General features: G+C 36.3%; 1 protein-coding gene across 1 annotated transcript in view; it reads right to left on the bottom strand.

The window, feature by feature from the left end:
- LOC149302375 (uncharacterized) overlaps positions 1-24,717 on the bottom strand; it is a 96,174-nt gene that overhangs the window by 11,777 nt on the left and 59,680 nt on the right. The window contains exons 5-27 of the mRNA XM_089482448.1: positions 24,463-24,546; positions 22,924-22,944; positions 21,570-21,644; positions 21,129-21,164; positions 20,971-21,033; positions 15,411-15,464; positions 15,256-15,291; positions 14,913-14,936; positions 14,504-14,557; positions 14,232-14,285; positions 12,842-12,871; positions 12,704-12,760; positions 11,757-11,810; positions 9,956-10,009; positions 9,328-9,381; positions 8,948-9,001; positions 7,616-7,669; positions 6,923-6,976; positions 6,458-6,511; positions 5,066-5,119; positions 1,396-1,440; positions 1,143-1,196; positions 565-618 (exon numbers count right to left, since the gene is read on the bottom strand). Of these exons, the coding sequence (XP_089338574.1) occupies positions 565-618; positions 1,143-1,196; positions 1,396-1,440; positions 5,066-5,119; positions 6,458-6,511; positions 6,923-6,976; positions 7,616-7,669; positions 8,948-9,001; positions 9,328-9,381; positions 9,956-10,009; positions 11,757-11,810; positions 12,704-12,760; positions 12,842-12,871; positions 14,232-14,285; positions 14,504-14,557; positions 14,913-14,936; positions 15,256-15,291; positions 15,411-15,464; positions 20,971-21,033; positions 21,129-21,164; positions 21,570-21,644; positions 22,924-22,944; positions 24,463-24,546 (1,173 nt within the window). The remainder of the gene's footprint in view (positions 1-564; positions 619-1,142; positions 1,197-1,395; positions 1,441-5,065; positions 5,120-6,457; positions 6,512-6,922; positions 6,977-7,615; positions 7,670-8,947; positions 9,002-9,327; positions 9,382-9,955; positions 10,010-11,756; positions 11,811-12,703; positions 12,761-12,841; positions 12,872-14,231; positions 14,286-14,503; positions 14,558-14,912; positions 14,937-15,255; positions 15,292-15,410; positions 15,465-20,970; positions 21,034-21,128; positions 21,165-21,569; positions 21,645-22,923; positions 22,945-24,462; positions 24,547-24,717) is intronic.

Genomic DNA, 24,717 nt, shown 5'->3' on the forward strand with positions numbered 1-24,717 from the left:
TAAATCTCTGGACTACTTATACAACCTTGGAATAAACGGTTACAAGGCATGTCTTCAATGGGGAGGTAAGTCTGTGATGTGATCTAACTTAGCATTCAAGAACATTTGAATTCTTTGCAAGGCCTCGCTTCTAAATAAACAAGAACCTCAAAGCATGTTCATGATTCATTTATCAGAGAGTTACCACAATGTGATAGTTTAAATTGAACAATGCTAGTAAAGACGGGCAACGTCTGTGCACTTGTGGTTGGATTTTCAAATAGGCAGCAATCCGTTTAAAGGTTTATGTCTCTGCCTGACACAGTTGGTTTGGCCATTTCAGAAATATCTGTCTACATGTTTTCAGTGAGCCACTAAAGTTATAATAAGGCTCTCTGTTTCTTCTGCAAGGTTTCTGGAGAATCCAGAACCCGGTATTGTGATTGGTGTTGTTGCAATTACAATATCTGAAATTAACATTTTATTGGTGCTCGTGTCTGCTGCATTTTTAAATGTTAAATAATATGTACATTTTCAACACAAAGATTATTTGTAAGAATAAGTATTTGTAAATCCTTGACCTACCGGAGGACCAACAGGCCCCATGGGTCCAACTTCTCCCTGAGGTCCTTGATCACCCTGTTTTCAGAAGAGGACAACAACGTTATTAGCGGTGATCAAACATATACATGAGGATTTCATTACAAATAGCCGTGATAATATGTCATCATTTGATGTAGGTATGTGCCTCTGAGATTAGGAGATTAAAGAGGAACTATCACTTACCCAGCATCATTAAATCAACATTACCTATACCCTGTAAATTTTATTTTTCAGTGGAAATATCTAAATTAAAGGTGTTGATCCGGTTTTTTCTTCAATAATGCTAAGGTTATTGGAAAAACCTATTACCTTTATTTCATGTCTTCTAGATCTGCCAGCAAAAGGGGAGGGATAATCATTATTGCGAATTTAAGATTACTCCTTCTATTGGTATAGACAAAAGGTGTCTGATATGCGTATATAGATTATTTCAATCCTTCAACCTATTATGCAGGTTTATTATATAAATTGGAATGTAAAAGTAGGATTAAGGCACATTACATGATCATTTAAAACGAACACAACATAAATCACTACAGGAAAAATAAATTAAATCTTACAGGTTTACCAGAGTTTCCCATTAGTCCAGGTACACCAGGAGAACCAGTGTTACCCTGTTGGAAAGAAAAAAGTGCTTTGTATGAAATCATAAAATATAAGTTAGGACATAGGGGTTTGTTTACCAAACTACAGGTTGGAGTTGAAATAAAAAAAAAATGCATTTAAACACTCTTTAAGCAAAACAAAAATTATACCTTTTCAAATGATAAAACCTTTCACCATTAATCACTGTTTTTTATTAAATGTGGTTACCTTCTCGCCAGCGGCTCCTTTAGCTCCTGGATTGCCTGGCATACCCTGTAAGAAAAAAGAAATATTCTAATGTGCATTTTGCTACATCAAAGAAAAATACATTATTAATTATTGCCATTTTTTTTGCCTTGGAGAAAAAGCAAAAATGAAGAACAAAGTATTAATCTCTATGGAATAATTAATGGTGTTTAAAAAAAAAAAGTGTTTTGTTATGTGCTGAACGTGGGCATCGACAGGAGGGGGCAGGAGGAGGCAACAAGGGGACACTTGCCCCTACACTTGAAATCCTCCCTTACGAAAAATTACTGCAGTTTTTCTGAAGTAATACTGCAGTTTTTTGGACATGAAAAAACTGTAATACTGCACTTTTAGTGCAGTATTACTGCACATTTACTGCAGTTGTACTGCATTTGTACTTCACTGTACTGCAGTTTTACTGCACATTTACTGCACTTTTTTTTTTATATTGCAAACCTACAGTTGTACTTCAATGTACTGCAGCTTTATTGCATTTGTACTTCCGTACAAAAATAACTGCAGTACAACTGCAGTACAGTGAAGTACAAATGCAGTACAACTGCAGTAAATGTGCAGTAATACTGCACTAAAAGTGCAGTATTGCAGTTTTTTCATGTCCAAAAAACTGCAGTATTACTTCAGAAGAACTGCAGTAATTTTTTCGTAAGGGCTTGGCGAGGGCTACCTTTAGGAAGAGGCAAGCAGAGGACCCTGCAGGATCTACCCATAGTCAGTGCAAGCTTCTTCTTGCAAACTCTTCTTTGAATGGTATGCAAGTGAAGCTTGGGAGGTACTTTTTGTTAAACCAAATTTGAAGCATAAATGGGTTGTCATTAGATTACTTTCATCTGGGTTTTGTGTTGTCAGTGGTAGTGACTTGTAGTTTAGCTAATATTGCCACAATTTGGATTTTACATCTTTAAACAAGTCTAAGCAGCTACTTGGAGTCATTTTTATGAGCATGACAAAATGTGAGCCCCACCAATGATCCACTTTATTCCACTGATGCTCAACTATTATTATGCTACTGAAGTTTGTTAGATCTACAAAATATATGTTTCCTTCTATACATCTTAGACACCAAGTGGGGCTTCTATAACTGGTAATACTGTGCCTTGCCTCTTGCTGGAGATGTGATAATTTACACATCTGTGCAACAACCAGACAGAACTACCTCTAACTTGAGCTTCTATGTCTTATATCTTATCCAAATCATCAAGGATAAATCCAGGCACTTCCTAGTTATTTTAATAAGCCTACTCTGGTGTGTCACCTTTCACCTTCTAGGAATTGTTGAGAGCTATGGATGGGGCATGGGGTATATTATATTTATCTGTATGCAAACTCTACAAATCCTTCAGGCGCCTCAAAAACATTTTACTAATTTATTCTGATATGCATAAAGTGGTCAAAAACCCAAGCCATAACAATGACCTAGCTGTAAAATGAGATAAGGTAGTAGCGTAGGCAACTCCATAAACATAATTCTGCAGGTTGGGCACTATTGATACATTTTAATTAATAGAAGTGGTTGAATAAATACGGCAGAACAATGATACACAGACTAGCAACAACATAATCAATTGATTTCCAGCAATGAAAATGTCTACTTGCTGAGCCCTTAAAATCACAATTATACACAAATATATAATTCAATAGGGTGAAATATTCATGATACAAATATACTTCGGGTTACCTAACTGAAAACCTTAGCATTTAATGCTAGCAAAGGTAACATGCTGTTTCTTTTTGTTGATATATATTTATATACATATGTAGATCATTTAATTAAAACAAAAGCTGCTATATTTGTATCATCAATATTGCGCCATATAACTCATTTAATGTTTAAGGTACTCTTGAAACATGATTGGGATATTAGCAGCAGGAAGTAATGCACCTTTCAGCTTCCCAATGGTAATTATGACATCATGACAGAGAGAGGGTAAGAAAAACAGGGTGAGAACCCGGTAGGTGAACAATACGTGGGGCATAGTAGGGATTCATACAAGGTTTCATACAAGCACAGTATGGCATTCGCATGAGAAATAAAGTTCAGTTAAAATAGAATTTCAAATGAGCGGCCACATTTTAAGCACAATGGTCTGCTCCCAGTTAACTAATAGCGAGATAATATTGGGCGTAGGTTGGAGGTGGTGACTACAGTATTTGCGATTCCAACCACAGTTGTAACTCTGGCCACGTGCCATATAAAGTCTCTTTTTTAATGCCCTCCCTTTCCAATGCTGGCGCTATATAAATAAATAATGTAAAACACCCTTGCATTGGAATTACCAGAGGTCCCAATGCCCTGGCTACACCAACAGATAGCAGATCATTTAAAATCTAACATCTATCCAAAAATACAGGAATGGAATAGAACAGAAGTAACAAGGCATATCCAATTCAATTCTGTTTTATGAAATTCAAATCTCTCTTAGTTCAAAAATGATGTTCCCGACTGAGAAACCAAGCAATTTTCTTACTTTTGTTCCTAATCACATTTGTTCTTTTAGTGTAGACTAGATTGGATTTCCATTCTAGATGCAAATGGACTGATTGCTCATTGCACAAAAGGATCCTACATACACATACTGTTTGGCTGATCTTAAGTTATTTCATCACAATAAAGATATTTGACATTGAAACATGGTGCCATTTGCTTCAATAATATCTCCTATTCATTTGACACACCAGTGGTGTGTTGAATACTTAAGTAACGTCTCAGTGGCAGGGATTATACGTGTAGCTCGGTATGAAAAAACTCATTATTTCTCAAACTTTCATTTACTAGCTTGTTCTCATGAGGCTGATGGAATGGATGTAGCATTACCTCTCCAGCGAGTCAATATTTACTTTATTTATATTGAATTTGATTGACTTTCCACTTAAAGCTGTGACCAGATGGTCGCTTTAAGTTATATGACACGTAGTGAGTAGTAAAAGCAGAACATTTGTGATTTAAGGACAATTGAACTAGAAGTTTTAGCAGAAGGGTTGACAACTAGACAAAAAGTTTGACCACTATTAAATAACATTGTAAATTTCATAACCAGAGCATCATAAAAACTAGGAGTAGAACTAAAACTTATTATGAATGCATTATTTATGTGATCTTTTTTAGTCCAAACTGTGAAGTCAGAACATTAATGTTTCCTTGAGAAACAAGAAACTCCAGTGTTCTTACCACTTATCACAGTGAGACAAACTAATGCCAGGACACCAAATATAAACTCATGGATTTTGTGGGAAAAGGATGGGATAGACATCACCAATTCTGCTACTTTTCTATTTAATATTAACATGACTCATTACCATTTATTATTAGACTTTATTGTCATTGCGCAGTAGGCTTTAAAGGAACCTAATAGCAAATTAACATTGCATAAAATATTGGATGAATTCAGAAACATAGAGGGGGGCTTTTGCACATTCTGGGACTAACTGCATCTTAAAGAATAGAGGCAAATATAAAACTTAAACATGGTAAATGAATCAAATTAGGTGTTATGAGTTGTGCTTGTCTCTTATTAAAAAAATCAGAGCATTAAGATGATTAATAATTAGAAACAATCATGAATGGCTTTTTTCAGGATATATATTCTGTTTTGCTTCTGATTTCAACTAACTACCTTTTATTCTATATACTTACTGGTAGTCCCTGCAGACCAGCTTCCCCTGGGGCACCAGGTTCTCCTGAGTCACCCTGCAAAAATAAAAAAGGAAAAATAAGAAATAAAGCATAACATTTTCTGAAGACAGACTAGGAAATTTCTCACGTTATAGCTGCTGCAGACTTCAACCCCTGGCATGCTTAGCCATACGGAGGTTATATATACTGGGGATGGTAGTATGTAACAACTTTAGTGCTGGAAAGTGCCTGCACTAAACTACGAACCATATTTAAAGTATCCAGAACTAACTGGCATGTTTGACAGGACAGAGACATATGTATTTAATCATTAAAATGACTTCAGGTGTCATGTTGAATAGGTATTTCGAACATCGTATCAAAGTACTTTACATTCCTTTTTATATCATTATCATCAGCACACAATGTAGAGATTGGTACTAATGGTATAATAATGGAATGTATCCATCATGTTTTACCCATAGACTAGAGCCAGTGCTATGCTGTCGTTAACCTTGTCTCTTGTACAATTCTGCCATCAAATGTCTCGCACTTTGTGTAACACTCATTACATTTGGCATATGCATTATAGAATGGGATATTAAGTATCTGATGGGTTAATGCAGTGTACTTGATATATTACAGCTGTAATATCATTCAATATGAGAAATCTGGGAAAAAGATGAAGGACATGCAAATTACTGTAAATGATTATATTCCTGTCTAGATGACAATTTTCATTATGCATTTGTAGCCTATCTAGAATTTTGTGTTAACAACAAATTTAGGTTTCACAAATCGGTATGAACTGGAACTAATAATTGATTATTATTAATGTTTAATTGTTAACGCAAAACAATATTCCACATACACAAGTACTTGTTTAGCCAAGTACCTGACAAAAGAGGGTAGTGGTGAATCTAGACAATACATGGCTTCCTTTGGATTTATTTCAACCCCTCCAGTGCTATCTACTGATTATGATGCAGAAGGAATGTAGTCTATTGGAGAGGGAGCAGAAAGGTCTTCTTCTGTTATGGCAACCATTTCTCTCCCCTCTGTTTTTCAAGTTCCATTACTGTCCTAAAGTCCTAGATAATAATGTCAGGTTCTGACACTTATTGTGCAAATCACCAAGGGAACAGGAAAAGAGTTAATGTTCAAAACAATTCTAATATTTTACTTTGTTTAAACTGAAAATAAATATGTTGCTGAAAGCTTACCAATCTGATGAAGGGACCTGAGAGGTCTTGAAAGCTTGCAATCTATATTTACTCAGTTAGCCAATAAAGGTATCATTCATACTCCGCTTGTCTCCTATAAACCTTATAGATATTCCGTTGGTCCACAGTCATATCATTCAACCAAGAATAAAGAAGCATATTTAAAATCATGTTTTCATTCTTTGTTTACCTTTCCGCCTGGCATTCCAGGGATTCCATCTCGGCCGTTGACACCAGGCAGACCCTGAAGAAAGAATGAACTGTATTAATATGCAATGTACTTAAGCGTATGTTGCTACAATTGACACAGTAGATACTCTGTCTGTTTTTTCCTAGATTTAGCATCCAAGATTCCTTGCATTTTACATTTTCTGTATTTTGTATTTGACTCAGTTTAGCAATAATTTCCTGCTAAATCACCTGTCTGTTATTGTCAAGAGTAGCTACCTAATTTAACCTTCAGCTGTTCCACCATGTGTAGAACCCTAAAGTTTCTACTGGTGCCATAGGAATAAATACCGAATTTCTGAATTTGAATCCTTCCGGAGGAAGTTCCTAGCTGAAGGCTGTGTAGAATACACTAACTGAAAATAAAACAGCTCTTCTCATATTTGTCCATTGCAAAAAGAATGAAAGAAAAATGTGGCACACATACCGCCTCACCCTTTAACCCAGGCATTCCCGTTATGCCTCTTGGTCCTTGTGGTCCCTGGAGGAAAGATAATGTGTTATGACAGTGTCACAGTATTCTTTCCGTTATATGTCAATCGGTAGTCATCTTGTATGTGTTCATTAGTAAAACAAATCTTTATAGTATATTATACATTGTTGTCCAAAACTTTCTGTATGGTCCCTCAAAAAGCAAATCCGCAAATTAACCATAGCAACATTATAAACATAACACTGTCCCCTCTTTCTTCTGCTGCTAATTAACGTGACAATCCATAATGGAGAGTTGTTCAGAACCTTAAAAACTGGACATGTTTTCTCATTATATAGCGCATATTAAACAAAACTACCATAATTGAATGAATAAGGACTTAACACACCAAAAAATTATGATGGTATAATCCACCAGTCTTACTATCCATCCTTTTCAATGTAATTGTATACATCTGTTTAAACATCTTTCTACAATACTTATCTAAACACAAATAAAATTGGCTATATTTATGTGGTTTATATTATTTACATAGTTTCTATGTTGGTGCCTTAATTTCCATAAATCCACACACCAGGCATACATTTTCCTTTTCTGTACTATAAATGCTATATCACAATGAAAATTTCCATTATGTAGGTAAGTACAATTATTTAAACCGCATAAGAGTGGATTGAATGCACTTACTGTATCACCCTTAGGCCCGGCTTCTCCTATTGCACCTCTTTGTCCTTGGTCCCCCTAGAAACAACATTCATATATTATACACTTTAAGTAGCTGTCTTATTCCTTTTAGCAGAAACATGTCAACCGACCTCCAATTACAAATACAACATGTTTAATACCACCGAGTCATAAGGGTTATGTATCAATTGTAACTATAGATTGCAAGCTCGTAGGTGCAGGGCTATCTTCAATTTATGAGCCAGTATGACTTTATATGTGTTATATGTTTTAACATTATTGTTAATTTTGTATTCATCTTGTTGGTGCTCTATAATGAAAAAGTAATGTAATATGAGCCCAGTAGGGGTTCCAATAGTGATAAGACCATGGCTCAAACTTTGCAACAGAGGATTATTTATTATATAAGCCCTACTGGCCTCAAGAAAAAGAATAACCAACTCGATGGATATAAATTCTTTTTCAAATGTGTATTTTGGGTCATCAAACTGCAAATAAACTGACTAATCCAAAACAGAGAAATTTAGGGAATTTACATGCTTTTATTACTCTTTTGTAACCAATCCTGGACAATAATCTTTTAAGACCCATGAGGCAATTGCACAGCAAAATGATAAGAAATTGCTATTGAATGTTTGCTTTTATTACATCTGCATACACCATAATACAGCATTTGAACAGATTGGAAATAATTATCCATTTATATAGCTGCAACAAAAATAGGTTTAAAACGATGTACTCTCTGATGCATTTATTATTGATATTGAGCACAAATGCAAACTAGTAAGGTACATTAGCAAAAGTATACGATTAAAGAAAGTAGTTATTTTCCTTTTCAGATAGGTTTCAATTAGTGCAATGTAAAACTTGATTTAAATCTCATGTATTCCCGGTAAAGAAAAGGTTGATGTTAATACCAATGTGACCTGGCTCACCTACTGTACAGCATCTAAATTGATCGTCTATCAATTTATGTTGGCGATGACATGGATCCAAGGGCAAGTTGTATATTTTTCTAAAATTTGTGTTTTAGGTACTATAAAGTTCTCTGTAAATCTCACTCTAGATATAGTCTCTCTCATTTAAGGATCACAAGAAAATAAAACTATTGTTCTTGGCCAAACAGACCCCAGTTTTCTTTTACAAAATCAGGTTAAAAAAAAGCTAAGCTCTTTCTATAGCAGTATGTGGATATGTTTACATATTTTAGATCATCTAGCTGACATGACTGATTTTATTTAACTTTATAAAACTGCTTTAGTTTTTGTTTTTTGCCTTTTGCATTATTGCTTATAGAAAATGTTGCTTTTTTTAGTAAATAATATTTATACGTACAGGTGCACCTGCAACTCCCCGAGGTCCTGGTTCTCCATCACCTCCACGAGCACCCTATAAAAGAAGAGAGAATCACATTATTAATAATGCATGTCTGACCTTAATAGATGTTGCCCCCATTTCTATGGATGGAGAAATGATTAGAGGCCAAAGTACTATAGAGTGCCAAAGCATAGCACACTGCCACACAGACGAGCCCTAGCCTATATACATAATTCACCAATGTGTTTATCAAAAAAATAATAATAATAAATAACTCAAACCCAAAAAGTACTTTTGTGAATCTGCTACAACCATGGAATTGCCCATATCGTTAAATTCTCTTAGTAGAAAATTGTCCCCTTTATCAGTAAACAAATGCATTCACTGTAGACACTCACCTTGCCACCCTTGGGTCCCATTACACCAGTGATGCCTCTCAGACCTTGGGGACCCTAAAAGGTTTGGGGAAAAAATTAAACATGCATACAACTTATAGGCTTATTTATATAGAATAAAAAAGAATTGTTCTCCAATTCACATAGGATATATTGCAGTTGACATGACAAGAAACACAATCTAATTTAAAGTAAATTGTTCAGTAAGACAAAGGAGCTTAAACTGCTCCTGGTGCAAATCTTGAAAAGCGGTCTCTGTATCTCCATAGCAACCCATGGAATGGTCCAATAAATTGAAACGTGCATTGGTTTCTGTCCTAGAAGAAGTTGGGGACTCACAACACTAGATGATCCATTTAAAGGAAGATCTAAGTATGGTGTTCTCTGACAGCATGATATTAAAGATCTCTCAGGAAGGGTGTTAGGATACTGTGGGTGCAGGCCTGCTCTACCATGAGAACAATGCCAGCTGGGGTTCCATGTTTACATTTATCACCTTACAAACTGGATATTGTCCTATATATCATCTACAGAGATAGGCATCATGTCTATACAAATAAGGAGACAGACAGATAGATACATAGATAGACAGACAGACAGACAGACAGATATTCAAAGAAAAGCACTTTACTGGAGGGCCTTGAGCTCCTATATCTCCAATAGGTCCTTGTTCACCCTCTTCTCCCTAGGAGGGAAATCAAAAGAAATTCATGTATTAACAAAAAAGCCAATTTTAGACAAAAACAGAAGCAATGATTTAAAAAAACCTGTTTTGTTCCAAAGCTATTATTGCTGTTACTTGTCATTTGGAGCAATGTCTATTATTTTCAAATCAGCCATCAGATACAATATAGAATTGTTCCCATACTATTTCTTTGTAGCCATATTTCAGTACAGCATGTGCTTTAAAAAAATAAATGCTATCTTTATTTTAGTCCATTTGTACACTTTAACTATTTCTGCATAAGAAATTAGTAATGAATGTGTTTACAACAGAAAAAATAAATTGCTCTTGTTTTCTTATACGTTTATAAACGTAGTCAAATAAGTTACATGGGAAAACATATTTTATATAATAACATAGGTTAGCATTGGCCAAAACCTGGTTCTATCTAATGTTCTTCCAATAAACATCCTTTCTCTACAGACCAGGAGGCTACCATTGTTGTCAGCCATGTCATATTTTGGGTGACTTTCCATACCACAGTCAACTGACTGTACTGAACGCCGGCGTGTCCATTTAAACCCTTTCTTATAGACCTTTATTCGTCATTCTATTGTTTAAATTTGGTAACAGCACTTGTGTTCACAGCATTGTGTTTACTGAAATATAAAAAACAGTACTATTATCTATTTTTTTTAATGCAAGGTAATCAACTAAAATATACCGGAAAGACTTGCAAAATAAGAATTTCAAACACCATCTGATGACTTCCAAGAATATATATATATAAGAATACATAGAGCTTTCATGTTTAAATTCTCTCATCGTATTAACCTCTGCTTCTTTTCAGCAGGAGAGGTTAATACACTCAGGGAATGTAAACATGCATAGAATAAAACCAATGCTGTCCTGAGTATAAGACAAGACCAAAGACCAAAAAAGGTCTTATGGCAGGGGGAAAACAGCACGCTGGATGGGCCGAATAGTTGTTATCTGCTAGCAAATCCACTGTAGTAATCTATATGAGACTTTGTGGCAGTTACACAACTTTGATGAATTCCAACCTTTGGACTGAATAATATGGTTATCGTGTATCACACGGATGTGCAATGTCAAAATGTCCTTAATCTATCCAGATCTAAACAATGCGACATTTTTATTGTATATTTAACAAGCACATATAACTCTATTAATTTATCGCCAAATTGGTAATGTGAAATGGCTAACTGAATTTATTTCCAAAATTATGATATCCGGTTCTTGAGAGTACTAACATAAGCGTAATATTGATGTTGCTGGTTAACACTTAGCCTCCTCTGCACGGTAGCCCCAATACTACCCTCCATGGTCCTGATCCATGGAGAGTCCTGCATTTAACTACTTTGCTAGTGCCACACAAGTTAGCTGTACCTCGGACTGCAAACTCCCGCACTGATGACAGACCTCAAGAACCTGTGTCACATCCACTTAAATGAACCCGAAAGAGAAAAGGGGCTAACAATTCCTTGTGGCAAATTATCTAAAGAGGACTGACACCTTTCTAGTGCTTCCTTTTATAGCCTAGCATGACCTCACTTACAAACTTGGACCCAAACCTGTATTCTGTATGTTACTACTGCTTACTACCAGGGCGCTTTTAGAATGAGCAATATGCACCTACCACTCATATCACTGAGGACTCTTTACATTTGCAAACTTAGAACCTTACCAGTCCTATATAAATTATTATATACCAATAATATATATTAATTCTGTAATTATTTGTTACCTTATGGCCTTGTCTCCCTGGTTCACCTGCTTCTCCTTTTACACCTTTGTGACCCTGAAAAAGGTAAACCAATGAACATGCATTTAGATAACTCTATAATGGAGATTACGCAACACAAGGGAAAACATTTGCATTATGATTTGGAGACCTTATGTCCAAAACATATACACAAACATTTATACACAGATTCTTTCAGAAATCCATAATAGCGTGATTATTTGCATGGTTCAGGTTTATGCTTATTTCGGTTAACTGGCTACAGAGTTTGGCTTTTCTCTTATGGTCAGTGTTGCTAACATCAGGCTTACTTGAGAACAGATGGGTCAACTAGAGCTATTAGCCTTTTATAGCTGTGTATAGCTACCCAAGGCCAAGTGAGAAGAAACCAAGACCTTGCATGATCAGGAATACTAGAGGCCAACAATAACAATGCTTGGAGGAGAATGTACATTATTTAGATTTTTTTGATGTATGGAATACAAGTATATACCTCATCAAGTTCCCTAATTAAAGCACATTATGGGTTACTGCCCTAAGATTTGTGGGGCTTCTAACTAGAGGGATGCATTAGTTGCTCCTACAGATATGTCTGCTGCTAATGGACTTCTGAGGTAACCTTTAAGAACATTTTTTATGATTAAGCTGTTACAGTAAAAGGTTTTGTGCACTAATAAGGACGCAAATGATCAAAGCCCTGGGGTGATGTAACAAACGTTCTATGAAATGAAAGTCATCAAAGGACCACTTATGCCCTTTGTAATATATTCTTCGTGGTCTATTTACCACTAACAATTTCTACCTTAAAACCTCTGTGGCCCTCTAAACAAAATTGTGAAAAGGTCTGGTTTTTTCAAAGCCAGATTTCCCAGTTAGCATTTAAATGAGTTACAAATGTTCTATCCAGCAATGATTTTTTGTAAAGAAAGATTAAAAGAAAATCACTTTACCTTCATTCCTGCCAAACCTGGATATCCTGGTCGGCCTGGTGGACATGCATTTGGACACTAGAAAATAAGTAACACTCTTTGTAAACATCATTTTAGGAAGTAGACATTAATTGTTAAACCTTGATTCAGGAAACTTACCAGTGGATCACCATCATGTAAGGTTGCCCCCTGTTGAATAGAAAAAGTTTGCATAGTAATTAGGTAACTTGTAAAGTACTTCACCTTGACCTTTGGGCAAAACATTTTACTTGTTGTTATATTAAAATAGGCTTTGTATCACTGGTTTATGGCCAGTGTACGAGGGTCTCAACATGAGTGTAATTCTTCAATGTTTTTCTTTGAAAGCATATTTTCAAGATGCGAAGTACAATGTGCTTCATACAACCTCATGACTGCCTCAGTGCTTTGTTTCATATAATGGTTTTATTCAGTTAATTAAAATCTAAATGTGCTCCCAGCATAAAACTGGCCAATTCTATGCCTTTTTAACATATTTTAATCAAATAATACATATTTAAAAAAATGGAGTTACATGTGTAAATCAAAAAAGAACAATAATTATGTGACCCTTAAGGCCATTTGACTCATTGCATAGAACATGTGCTTACCCATAATTTCAATGAGAATATCAGTAATAAAACATTATAAGTATATTTCTCAGACACTTTAGCAATTTTTTTTTGCAATTCGTTATATTAAGCTCCTCCCTTTTTGCATTCTTCAGAACCTCAAAAAATATGAAGAACATGTCTAGGACGCTTTCTATGCTGTTTAGTGGGAAATATGAGCCTGCAAACCAACCATATCACCATCCTAAGTCGTAAAAGAGCCTAAATTCAGCATATAGTTATTGTATCTTGTTATCGTCTGCAGATCAGAAGACTTCTGTGGTTCTTTTTCTGAAATTCCAGTGCAGAGGTCTTTTTGATCCCATATGCTGCATTGCTTTACTATACCTTTTATACCCATTTCACTCAACAGGTCATTCAACATTTAACATGCTGAAACTATAGAACATATCTATAATATGATGATCGACCAAATTTGTACTCCATAGTGCATACAGTCCAAATCTAAGTAGTATTAAGACAAAGACATCACGATATATGTATTGCATTTATAGCAGAACAAGCTAGCATGATCTTGAAACATGTAGGATTGGAAGCTGGAGTTGAGAATCCCCCTACACTTTTGGTCCCTATGCAAACGTGTCCAGACATTCCTGGAGTAGTCAGATCCAACTTGACTCATGTTGTTTCTCAACAAGCCAAGCCCAGGATCTAGCAAGGCCCTGACTTGTGCCATGACATTTTCAATCTCACACATTTATAGTGGGATTTCTTAAGGCATTCAGGCCTGATTCAGCTACTTGGTGATGATGTTGGTGTGATTCTGCCTGATCCAACCTTTAGGTGGGACAAGAAAAACACTACCTATAAGGGGAACATTAGGGAGAGAGAGAATCTTTTTCCATATTGGTCCAGTCACAAAGATAAGCTAGTAGCTTATTTAGCATAGCACCACTTACTCTTGGCCCAGGTGGTCCTGGTGGTCCTGGTGATCCTCTAGAACCAGCATCTCCCTATACATTAAAAAAAAACATTGTTTACTATATTTCACATTTTAAATGATTTCCGTATTACTAAGGAGAATGCTTTTCATTGGTTTCATTACTAAAATGGGAGTTTAATAGTGGGTTTAATAGGCTTGTGCTATCTCCTTCTACACATACTACCATCACTCACAAATTACACTCCCTCTTGCCAATGAAGTTTCATCATGTGCACCCCCCAGACTTACCACAGGTCCGGCTCGTCCTAACTCTCCGGGGAGACCAGAAGGCCCAGGTGCCCCCTACAAAAAATAACAAAATTTAGGGGGAATTGATACATATCAACCATACTGAACATTTTCTCTGTGTTGTTGCTTACAGTGACAAATAATAAAGAGTTCTGTTACTTATTATCAGTTACTGGAAGATTGCCCATCCTCCACTCAGTTACTCAGGTTTGGTTCATTTACCTTTCCCTGTTTAATAGTAACGTGGTATAACAGGGACAACATATAAGAGCAAAATGGTCTTTTTGATGAATTTGTAGCAAGAGACAGTTACAGGGTATCCAGTCAGGTATCCAAATAGTTTCTCCTTTTAGGCTACAATAATGATCCATCAATTTCAATTACACCAAACAGAAATTGTAATACTCACCCTAGGTCCAGAAACTCCTCCTCCCTTAAAGATAAAATATAAATATATTTATTATTATATGTCTTAGCTTAATACACAGATTTGGTTTCAAGATGCTAAATATACCCACTTTATCCATCATGTTATTTGTTGTTATAACTTTACAATGGTTGTCTCTATTTTTAAATGTGTGTGTTTCATAAATCTTCTGGATGAAGTAATTAGCCTTCATACTACCCAACAAGAAGTGGACAAATAGCAATATATATACATATATATATGAACATGGACCCTTATCAATGTGAAGTTGTGAATCAATTAGTTTAATATTGGGTTGTTGTACAATAGTATTCCTGTTACATACCGACAGCCCTCTTGATCCTGGAAGTCCAGGTTCACCCTAAGACAAATATTGTAATACAAAATGTAAGTTGCAACATTTAGAATATACTTGCAAGAAGAGTTATGTCTAAATGATCATTCCACAATCGTATAATGTATTTTCAGTAAAACAAGTACCTTTTGTCCTCGTGAGCCAACAGGGCCAGGTGATCCTATAGGTCCAGTAAGTCCCTATAATAGAGGAAAAAACAATATTTGATTATATGTGGAAATTCTAAACAAGAGCACATTATTTGGTGTATATTTCAGTCTTGGCCTCTGAGACTCTGGGTTTTTGGGGAAAACATAGGCATTTGGTAAAGCTTTTTGTCGGTTGGGATATTGCCGGTCAATGTACCATCACAACGTTTCTACCTTTCCAAACACAGTTTGCCCTGCACATCCATTACAGCACATGTTTTATGGACACCACCAGGTATGTCTTTGCTTCTGTAAAATAATTGGATTGGCCATCAGGTATGCATATGCCCATTTGGCCACTGGTATATTGAACCAGTGCATGTTGACAAATATACATGTAATCGTGTATTGCAGATATGCCCGAGCAAATTTGTATAAATGTTTCAAGGTCCATTGTGGTGCCTCTAAGGCCAAACAACAACTGACTTTGTAGGAGGTAAATAGGCATACAATGGGTAGAAAATGAGCTGTGACTGGGCAAATGGCTCATATCCTGAGCTAGATTCAGATGCCACATGTCATAAGCAAGCCATCAAACTTCACACCAGCCATGATTGAATTGTTAGACTATTCACAATTCATAATTCTTTCTGGGACCCCTGGTCGAGGTCCCTGGAGTAGAACCGGTATTTTTGTTACTATTACATAGACCAAAGAATATGAAGATTTGTAAGAAGCAATGTTGCATTTTAAAGCACCAAGACTCAGGTACCACCCAAACTAATGTGTCTTTGGCTCCTGAACATAATATGCAATCAGCAACAAGAGTCCTGCATAGCAGTATATTGGATTTGGAAGGTTAAATAAGATTTGGATACAGAGAACACATAAATTATCATGTTCATTATGTAAGAGGTTCTCTTAGAAATATGAATTTGACATTGAGGTAAAAGCAGGCAAATGTGGACAAAATTGGGAAATATTCTACAAAACAGTGGCAGGGAAATGGATTGCTAATGGTTAAGTTTTGTTTCCCTATTAATTGTAATAATCCCCACTTTTGTTTAATACTATCATGAAAATATTCAGGAAAACAAGAAAAGAGAGATACATACATCAAGGCTTTTAGGAATACGGATGCTTCATATAACAATTTTCTGTATGTTCAAAATCTCAATAAATTAATCATTCCAACTTACAAAACATATATGTAAAAAATGATATTTAACCTTCTATGTCTTCTCGCCAGTAGTGACATCATGCCTGTAGTGTTGATGTAATAGCAGAACAAGGCCATCTTACAGCATTTTACTTATTTTCGTGATCTATGTTGAAATAGTATTAGCAGTATTATTGGAATGTGTGGAATATAGTACATAATTATGTACTATATTCCCAGTATTGCAATAGACTATTAAACACAACAACAGAAAGTAACTTATAGCCATTCTGCAATGTATTTATTTGAATAATATACAATGTTATTGAACATTGCAAAAGTTATGTGTTTCTCAAACCAGTCTTCCAGAGACCAATAAATTATTAAAAATTTACATTATTCCACTAGAGTATAACCCCATAGTATTTCCTATTGAGATTTTAGTGGGTATTGGAAGTCAGGTAAATTCATGGCACAGTACCATATAGATGTACCAGCCCAAAGAACATGTTTTACATGTAAATTAATAAAGTAGCTCTATTCTTAAAAGGAATAACTTAATAAAATGTTAATAAACTGTACTAATGTTATGCATTAGCTATGGATTGAAAGTCACTTTGTGTATGCAGTTGTTGCTGTAGTACAAGTTCAATACATTTCAATCTATACTGCACTCTTGGGTGTGGATTACTTGATATAATTTGGTCAAATAATGAGCATTTCAACTATACCACTTCGAGCATAACTAAAACAAATATTATATGAAAAAAATAAAACAATGTTAAGTCAAGAATAAGAAAATGTCCCCTTAAGAAGCATTTTAAAGATGGCCTTTAGCATAACTCCATCTGTTTCCATACAGCACAAGGAAACAAGGGAAAAGAGGGTCTTTATAACTTAATGTAACCTCCTGGATTGTATATATATATATATATATATATATATATATATATATATATATATATATTACTGAAAAAATAAGAAAAACAGGAAGAACTGGCAATTTTTTTTATCCAAAAACAAATTAATCCAAATTATTTTTACAGCCAACTGCAGTAGTCCAGATATATAAATCACGCACTCCTCAAAAAGTTCTAAAAATGCATTTATAATGACAGCAGCTAATTTTAACACATACCTTCATAATAAGACATTAAATTACTAATCACGCACCTGCTAAAAATACTACTGATTATTTTTAATTATTTATAGAAATATCATTATATCATTGCTGGTATTAGAGGCATTTCTTCTTGTTAATGGCAAAACTGGTTAGAAAATAAGATTTTTTTTTTCAAATCATAGGAGATGGTATAAAAATTCTTTAGACTCTCCACAGCTAACAGGCACACACAAATCAAACACGGAGCAGGTTTGAGCTATAAAAAAAAAACCTTTGCTTTTGCTGAAAAGAGAATTTTTTTCTATACCACATCAATCATTGGAAAATAACTAGCAGGAGATGTCTGTGTTCCTTGGAATAAATATACCCTTCATTGTATACACTTTGCATAATGTGGGCAGACCGAGCCTTCCCTGCAATATGTATTATATATGTACAATAACAGAGGAATATTGACGCAGAGTATGTCACATGCATTACTAAGTGACAATAAAAAAAGGAGAATCAGGCACAGCAAACAGTGACCTACCTATCCCCATCAACTAGTTACAATAAATCATTTATGTTGTTGAGTAATAATTCTCTACATGTTGATGCATTGAAAATAAGGGTTATTTACATGTCAAAATGTGCCAATTATTGAGTAATGAAAGATGTGGATATGTCATTATATTTTTTCCTCTGATGGTTCAATCATGTTAAAAGCATTTGAGTTTTCATGGCAACCTGTCATTATCATTTTGTGTCTTTAATCACAGAGGTGCTCAGGGCAAGCCCACCTCAGTGCCCCCCCCCAAATATAGTGGTGACCCCTCTAGCGCTCCCATTTATCCCTGGCATCTCCTCTACCACTAATGACTCTTCCTTCAATGTTTGTTCACCGCCTGATGCTGGGCTCTGGGATATGATGTCAGGCCCCAGTTGTTGTCAACATCAGGTGGTGAGTGGACCATTGACAGCTGCACAGACCTCCACATCTAGACATAGACAACTGTTGAGACAGCCAAGAGACAGTCGACATTAGTAAGCAATGTGGCAAAAGTTTACATGATTAAAGAATTCTTTCTGGGAAGAGTTTGGCCATTTAACAGTACTGAGAACAGTGCTTATAATCTTACATTTGTTATAAAGTGTTTAATTCAGAATAGTTAAAAAAATTATTTAAATCTGGATTGTATTAATAATAGAGACTGTTAATAAATATTATGCCTTTTAGACCTTGGTAATTTCCTCAGTTTTGTTACTGAGTTCTACCCAATGAATGTAAAAAGAAGAATGTGAGCTCAAAGCCATGCCTACCAACTATATGTTTTTATACAAGTTATTAACCTGCTGCGAGTTATTTTACAGTCTATTGTTATCCAAAGGGTTTGGCACACACATGGTGTTACGTATACAAAACAAAAAATTTCAACCAGCCTTTTAAATTCTAACTGTACCCCCAAACACATCATGCCTAGTAGGAGATCAGGCCTCAATCATAGATGGGATGCAGCCTCCCAGGTTTTTTTTTATATATGATTAATAAGTATTTTTTTTATTACATAATTAATTAAATGATGTCAAAATATGTAGCCTCCACATTATAGAAGATGGACAACATTAATAGAATGTATCATGTTTCACAACTCAACAGCTTGGAGACCATGTCAAACCTTAACTATACTCTATTTGGATTTATGATTTTCACTTGACCTTTTCTAGACCAAGATCTAGTTGTGGAGAAAAATAAGAGTGTATTTACTTAAAATGAGGATGAGATGAAACCATTCATCTTACTGAATTAACTGTACATTATGCAAGGTCAACTGAGTCCTCCTTGTGGGAGAAACTCACCAGAGTTGGCCCTTTAACCAGTCAATGAGATGAAAAGTTTTAACTTACCTACAACTAGATCCATGAAACTATCCTCACAGCGTGACTCTAAAAGAGACCATGCCAAATCTCCCCTTAACCCCATACATCAGGTTTTCAAATCATATACCGATCATTTAGAGTTGAAATTTGATGTTATTTCTCAGTATTATATTATTACGTTCACTTGTACGTTCCTGTGTAACCTTCTTTACGTTCCAAACATTTACTTTTCCTCCATACAACAAAGGCAGACAGTACGCAAAATACCATTATTTTAGTCAACTTCAGTTTTTCCAAACATCAAAGCTAAAATAAAAGGCATGTTTTGGGTGCAGAAAATGTATTAGCTGGAAAGGTCATAGAGCACTGGAAATGTGAATTATTAGGAATGACAAGATCACAACCTTTCTCTGGGCTTGTAGTCCATAGTCATATGAGAAAACATGCTGGGATTTTTAATTGTTTTTCTATTACATGCCAGAAAATGGATTTATTTGCAAAGCACCTGCCTCAGTTCAGTTAACAGTTTTCAAGTAGCACCTCCACAACTTTGGGTGGAAATATTACATGTATGTCACAGACTAAAGCACTCTAAAACATAATTCACAGTCACTGGAGCATGGGGTAATCTGATGTTAAATTAGGAACTGGAAGGTAAAAGGATTTGGGGGAATTCTGCAATGCAGGTTATACTTGATTTGCTTGATAGCAGTCCAGATGTTAATAGCACCTCAGCTGCTGAGTGATGCAGTGTGTGTGTGGCTGGCAGATATATTCCTTAAACAATACATACGGCCGTCTACCATGGCAACTAATGCCCTGTGCAGTCTGCACAGATTTCAGTCATTTGTGCAGGTTTGTATTGGGTTAAGGTAATCTGGAAAGAAACAAGCCACAGCATCTCCAAAGGCTTATAGGTTTTTTAAGCAAACAGGGATTTCTCTAGAAGCAATCAACTGGGGATCACCAACTAATCTGAGCCAGGGGACTGGACACTGCTGATTGCTGAATAATAGTATGCGCAGAACAAGAAGAAGCGAATGGAGTTTTATCTATCAGACTCAGCATTTCCAATACATGATTGAGGATGTCTTTTAAAAAGTGCAACATGCTGCTGAAAACATACAGACAGCGCTGTGCTATTAAAGCACTCAGATGAAGCACATGAGAGCATTGAGTAGACGATGTATAGGAGCTCTGTTCCCTGCCACCTCCACTCTCCCCTGTGCAGTCTCATGAGGACCATCCCGGACTCTTAATACTGATCCCTCTGTGTACAGCGAGCTCCCGATCCACACCCCCAGCTGGGCGTTGCACAAGAACAACCCTCCCACTTCCTTATATGGTCATAGCAATCTCTCCGCACACCTTCCAGAGTCCCGACCTGCTACATGGGCACAAAGAGTCCGTGTACTCACATCAGCTCCGGGTTCGCCGGGCATGCCGGGAGATCCAGGCTTTCCGGGGTCTCCATCGGGTCCCTGGCATTGACAAGGAGTAGAATACAATGATGTCAATAATATAAGGGGCAACGTCAAGAACGAGAAGTGACTTTAAACTTAAGGTGTGTACTTACCGGTGGGCCTGGAGGACCGTCAGGGCCCCTGTCTCCCTATTAAATAGAAAATGCATTTCAATGAAAATCATTTAAAAAAAAAAAGAATTACGAGAAATATTGTTCGTTCGTTTACTTTGCTTACTTTTTATAGCCACAGATCTACCTGCCTACAACGTATGGGGGATATACATTAACTACGCAAGTAGTTGTGATACGGACACACGGCTAAGGACGGGAAATGCAAAACCCATTAAGCGTATGTAGACCACGAACTCCCATCATCCTCAGCCAAGCAATAGTGGCAATCGCCTTGTGGAGGCACGATGCGAGAACTTTGTAGGATGGATCGTTTGCACGGGGTTAAAGGTCGATGCGGCGCTTAAAGGGCTAAACATGCGTTGGCACGAGATGAGAGACGTATGTAGGGAAAGCAAACAAAAAATCTATACATCGTCTTACATCAATCCCGTCAATACCAGGGACTCCTGGTGGTCCGGGTGGTCCCTCTGGTCCGGGCGGTCCGGGTGGTCCTCTCTGGTCAGGAGAATAGGATGCGTTAGGTAGGGTAGGTCGTCAGTGCAGTGCATACTCAGGTGTGCCAGAAAGGGGTAAGTATGTGACCCATGTGTTTGATGTCATAAGTGAGAGATCAGGGGCATTTAATGTTTTGACAATAAATGATTTATTTCTGGCCTTTTCGATTGTTTGTAAATAATAATAACTAATATTATGGGGAAAATATTCTTAAGTTTGTTCTTTTTTTCACTGTGCAAACTTGAGATAAATGTGATGTGTTGGTGACACAGTGGAAGCTCAGTGCTAGAATGCTAGCAGACATGAGGAATTCCTGCCCTGTGCTCCATGAATGTCTCCTTGTATTCTGCTTTTACACAAGGAGGTAAAGGTATCTTCACAAAGAGGACATTGTGAGCTGGAGATCACCTCCTATTTCTCCTTGAGTAGTGGCAAGAATCAGAGTCCAAGGGAGGTGACTGCTTGTCCATCCCCCAGGAACTGAACTAGACTGAACCCCACTATTTCATTAACCCTATTCACTCCGGTAAGGTAGGCTTCCCAGCCATGGGAAACTAAATGAATATGCATCTCATCCATCCACTTTATTAACCCTTGGGCTCCTGGACCTCTACTGCTTCCCCTATTAACACTATTTACATAGCCTGGCATAACTAATCCGTACCCTCAATATGTTATGATGTCCAACTTAACTCATGAATCCGATTTTCTACATCATTAACCCAATACCTGCTGGTCACAGTTTTCTAGAATCTCCTCTGGTAATCAAGAACTATGTTAGTATTTAGAACTTTGCCGATGTGTTGGTTTTTTTCAAATTGAAACGTTTTATTATCTGCCACAGAAATTCAACCACTGGTCCCATAATCTATTGCCTATTGTAATCTGTATAACAGAATTGAGTTCAACCATTCAAATGCATGATGGATTATCGATGCCTGTCTGATGTCTGATATGCAAAAGGGTTAAAAGAATATGTCTGAGAAATGTGAATGGTGATAATTCCAGCACAAAACTCATAGGATATTTATTAAATAATCTAACTTGTGTCCAATTATACAATGTATCCCTAACGATGAATTTATCTGTTACAGTGAAACAGTTTCAGTAACTAAATCTTTCTAAGAACTTTAAAAGTTGAAAGCAGGCACGAAACTGTTTTTTAATTAGAATGTATGTTAGAAACAAAGAAAACTAACATTCCCCAATAACATATAGACAATAGCGAGTGATCAGGTAGAATATATAGAGTTAAATTACAGATACAACTAATTCTTACCTCTAGCAACGCCTGGCTGACCTGTAAAGAAAAAGGTGAATGAATGAAAAGTTAGTTGCCACTTACTTGAGCCACACATATGCTGACTATGTGTAGGGCTAGGACCAGAAGAAGGACAGGATTAGCCATAGTTGAACACTATGGCTAGGAAAAAAGGTGCAGTCTCCTTCCTCCTGTCCGATTTTGGGACCCACAAGGCAAATCCCCCAAATGAATCAGCTAACACTAGCTCCAAGGTAAGCCCTGGAGAAGGCGTTAGATTCTTATGTTTATTAATAACCTGGGAGGAGGATAGTAATGATTGGAGGAGGCTTGGAGAGTGGGGTGGGAGGGTAGAATGCTAGAGGCCCTTTAACCCTTTCTGTGGAGTGTGAGACACTATGCATGGTGCTGATTCAGCTCTGTCACATTCATTCATGGATCAGCAGCGAGTTAGTGAACTTTAAGCACGCCCTCTTATAATGGCCAAATCTACCTCCTTTTTATATGAAATTCCCACGCAGCCAGCGCTGGTTTTTTTAATTTTTTTATTATTATTCACAATCTGAGATCAGTCAGGGAAGTCAGTGAACGTGTGACCACATTATTTTCATAATATTGCACAGGAATTCATAGCAGTGGTTTTTTCAAGTAACTACTAGATTATTTTCCAATGGTTAAATACAAAATGCAAAAACTATACACTACTTTTCAACAGTTTGGGGTCACTTAGCTCTTAAACACAATGACATTTCGAGGTGTGCTAACATACTTGCAAAGAGTTTTCTAATGATCAAGTAGCCTCTTAACCTTAAACTTGGATTAGTTAACACAATATGCCATTGGAACACAGGAATGATGGTTGCTGATAAAAGGACCTCTGTACACCTATAAAGATATTCCATTAAAAATTAAGAGGTTCCAGCTAAAATACTCTTTTACAACATTAACAACATCTACATTGTATTTCTGGTCCATCTCATGTTATTCTAATGAACATTTTTTGCTTTTCTTTGAAAAACAAGGAAAAGTGACCCCAAACATTTGAAAGGCAATGTATATTCACCAAAAACAGGTGTCTGATCTAGTAAATTCAAATAACCTTGACCTTAATGTATAATTGTGCTCTAATGATGACTCTTAAAAGGACAGTTTAATGTCCTAGACACTCTTGCTAAAAAAGGACACATAGCAAAGTAATATATGCATTCTTTAAAATAAAAAAGTGTTTAATTTTATTATTTTTAAAATCATTTAGAATATTTTTATATTTGATTTTTTAAAAAATATTACTGCAACCTGCTATTTTCTTTCGAGAAAAATCTGTTATCTCTTTTGTGAACTTGAGAGTTATTTGGGGTTGAGGCTCTAGAGTCCAACTATTCTCCCCTGCAAAGATCATGTTCAATCCTTTGAATGGTTGATGCAGCACTTACACCTGCAGTAAACCACGTATTTAAATAGATCAGACAATTCAAATAATGCACTAGATACCTGCTTAGACCAAAGGGGTCATTGGGATACCTGACTAAGAAAGGAAGTTGCATTTTAGCTACTTACCGCTCTCCTGGCCTCCAGCTCGGTACATGACTCTCTCTGAGGCCTCAGAGGATCACAATGAATTAGCATCCACTGGAGATCAAACTGTCAGAACATGAAACTGAGTCATTACTGCAGCATTTTATAAAGTCTTCTATACGAAAAACACTGATAAGCCAAGCATGATAGAGGTCAAATAGAGATTCCGGTGAAAAGAGGTGTTATCACCATAGCAACCAATGGAATGGCCCAATCAGCAGGAAAATTCCAGTGGTT

This window comes from Sceloporus occidentalis, unplaced genomic scaffold (assembly GCF_023333645.1).
Source record: "Sceloporus occidentalis isolate IW3139 unplaced genomic scaffold, rSceOcc1.0.p SCAF_19, whole genome shotgun sequence".
NCBI lineage: Eukaryota > Metazoa > Chordata > Lepidosauria > Squamata > Phrynosomatidae > Sceloporus > Sceloporus occidentalis.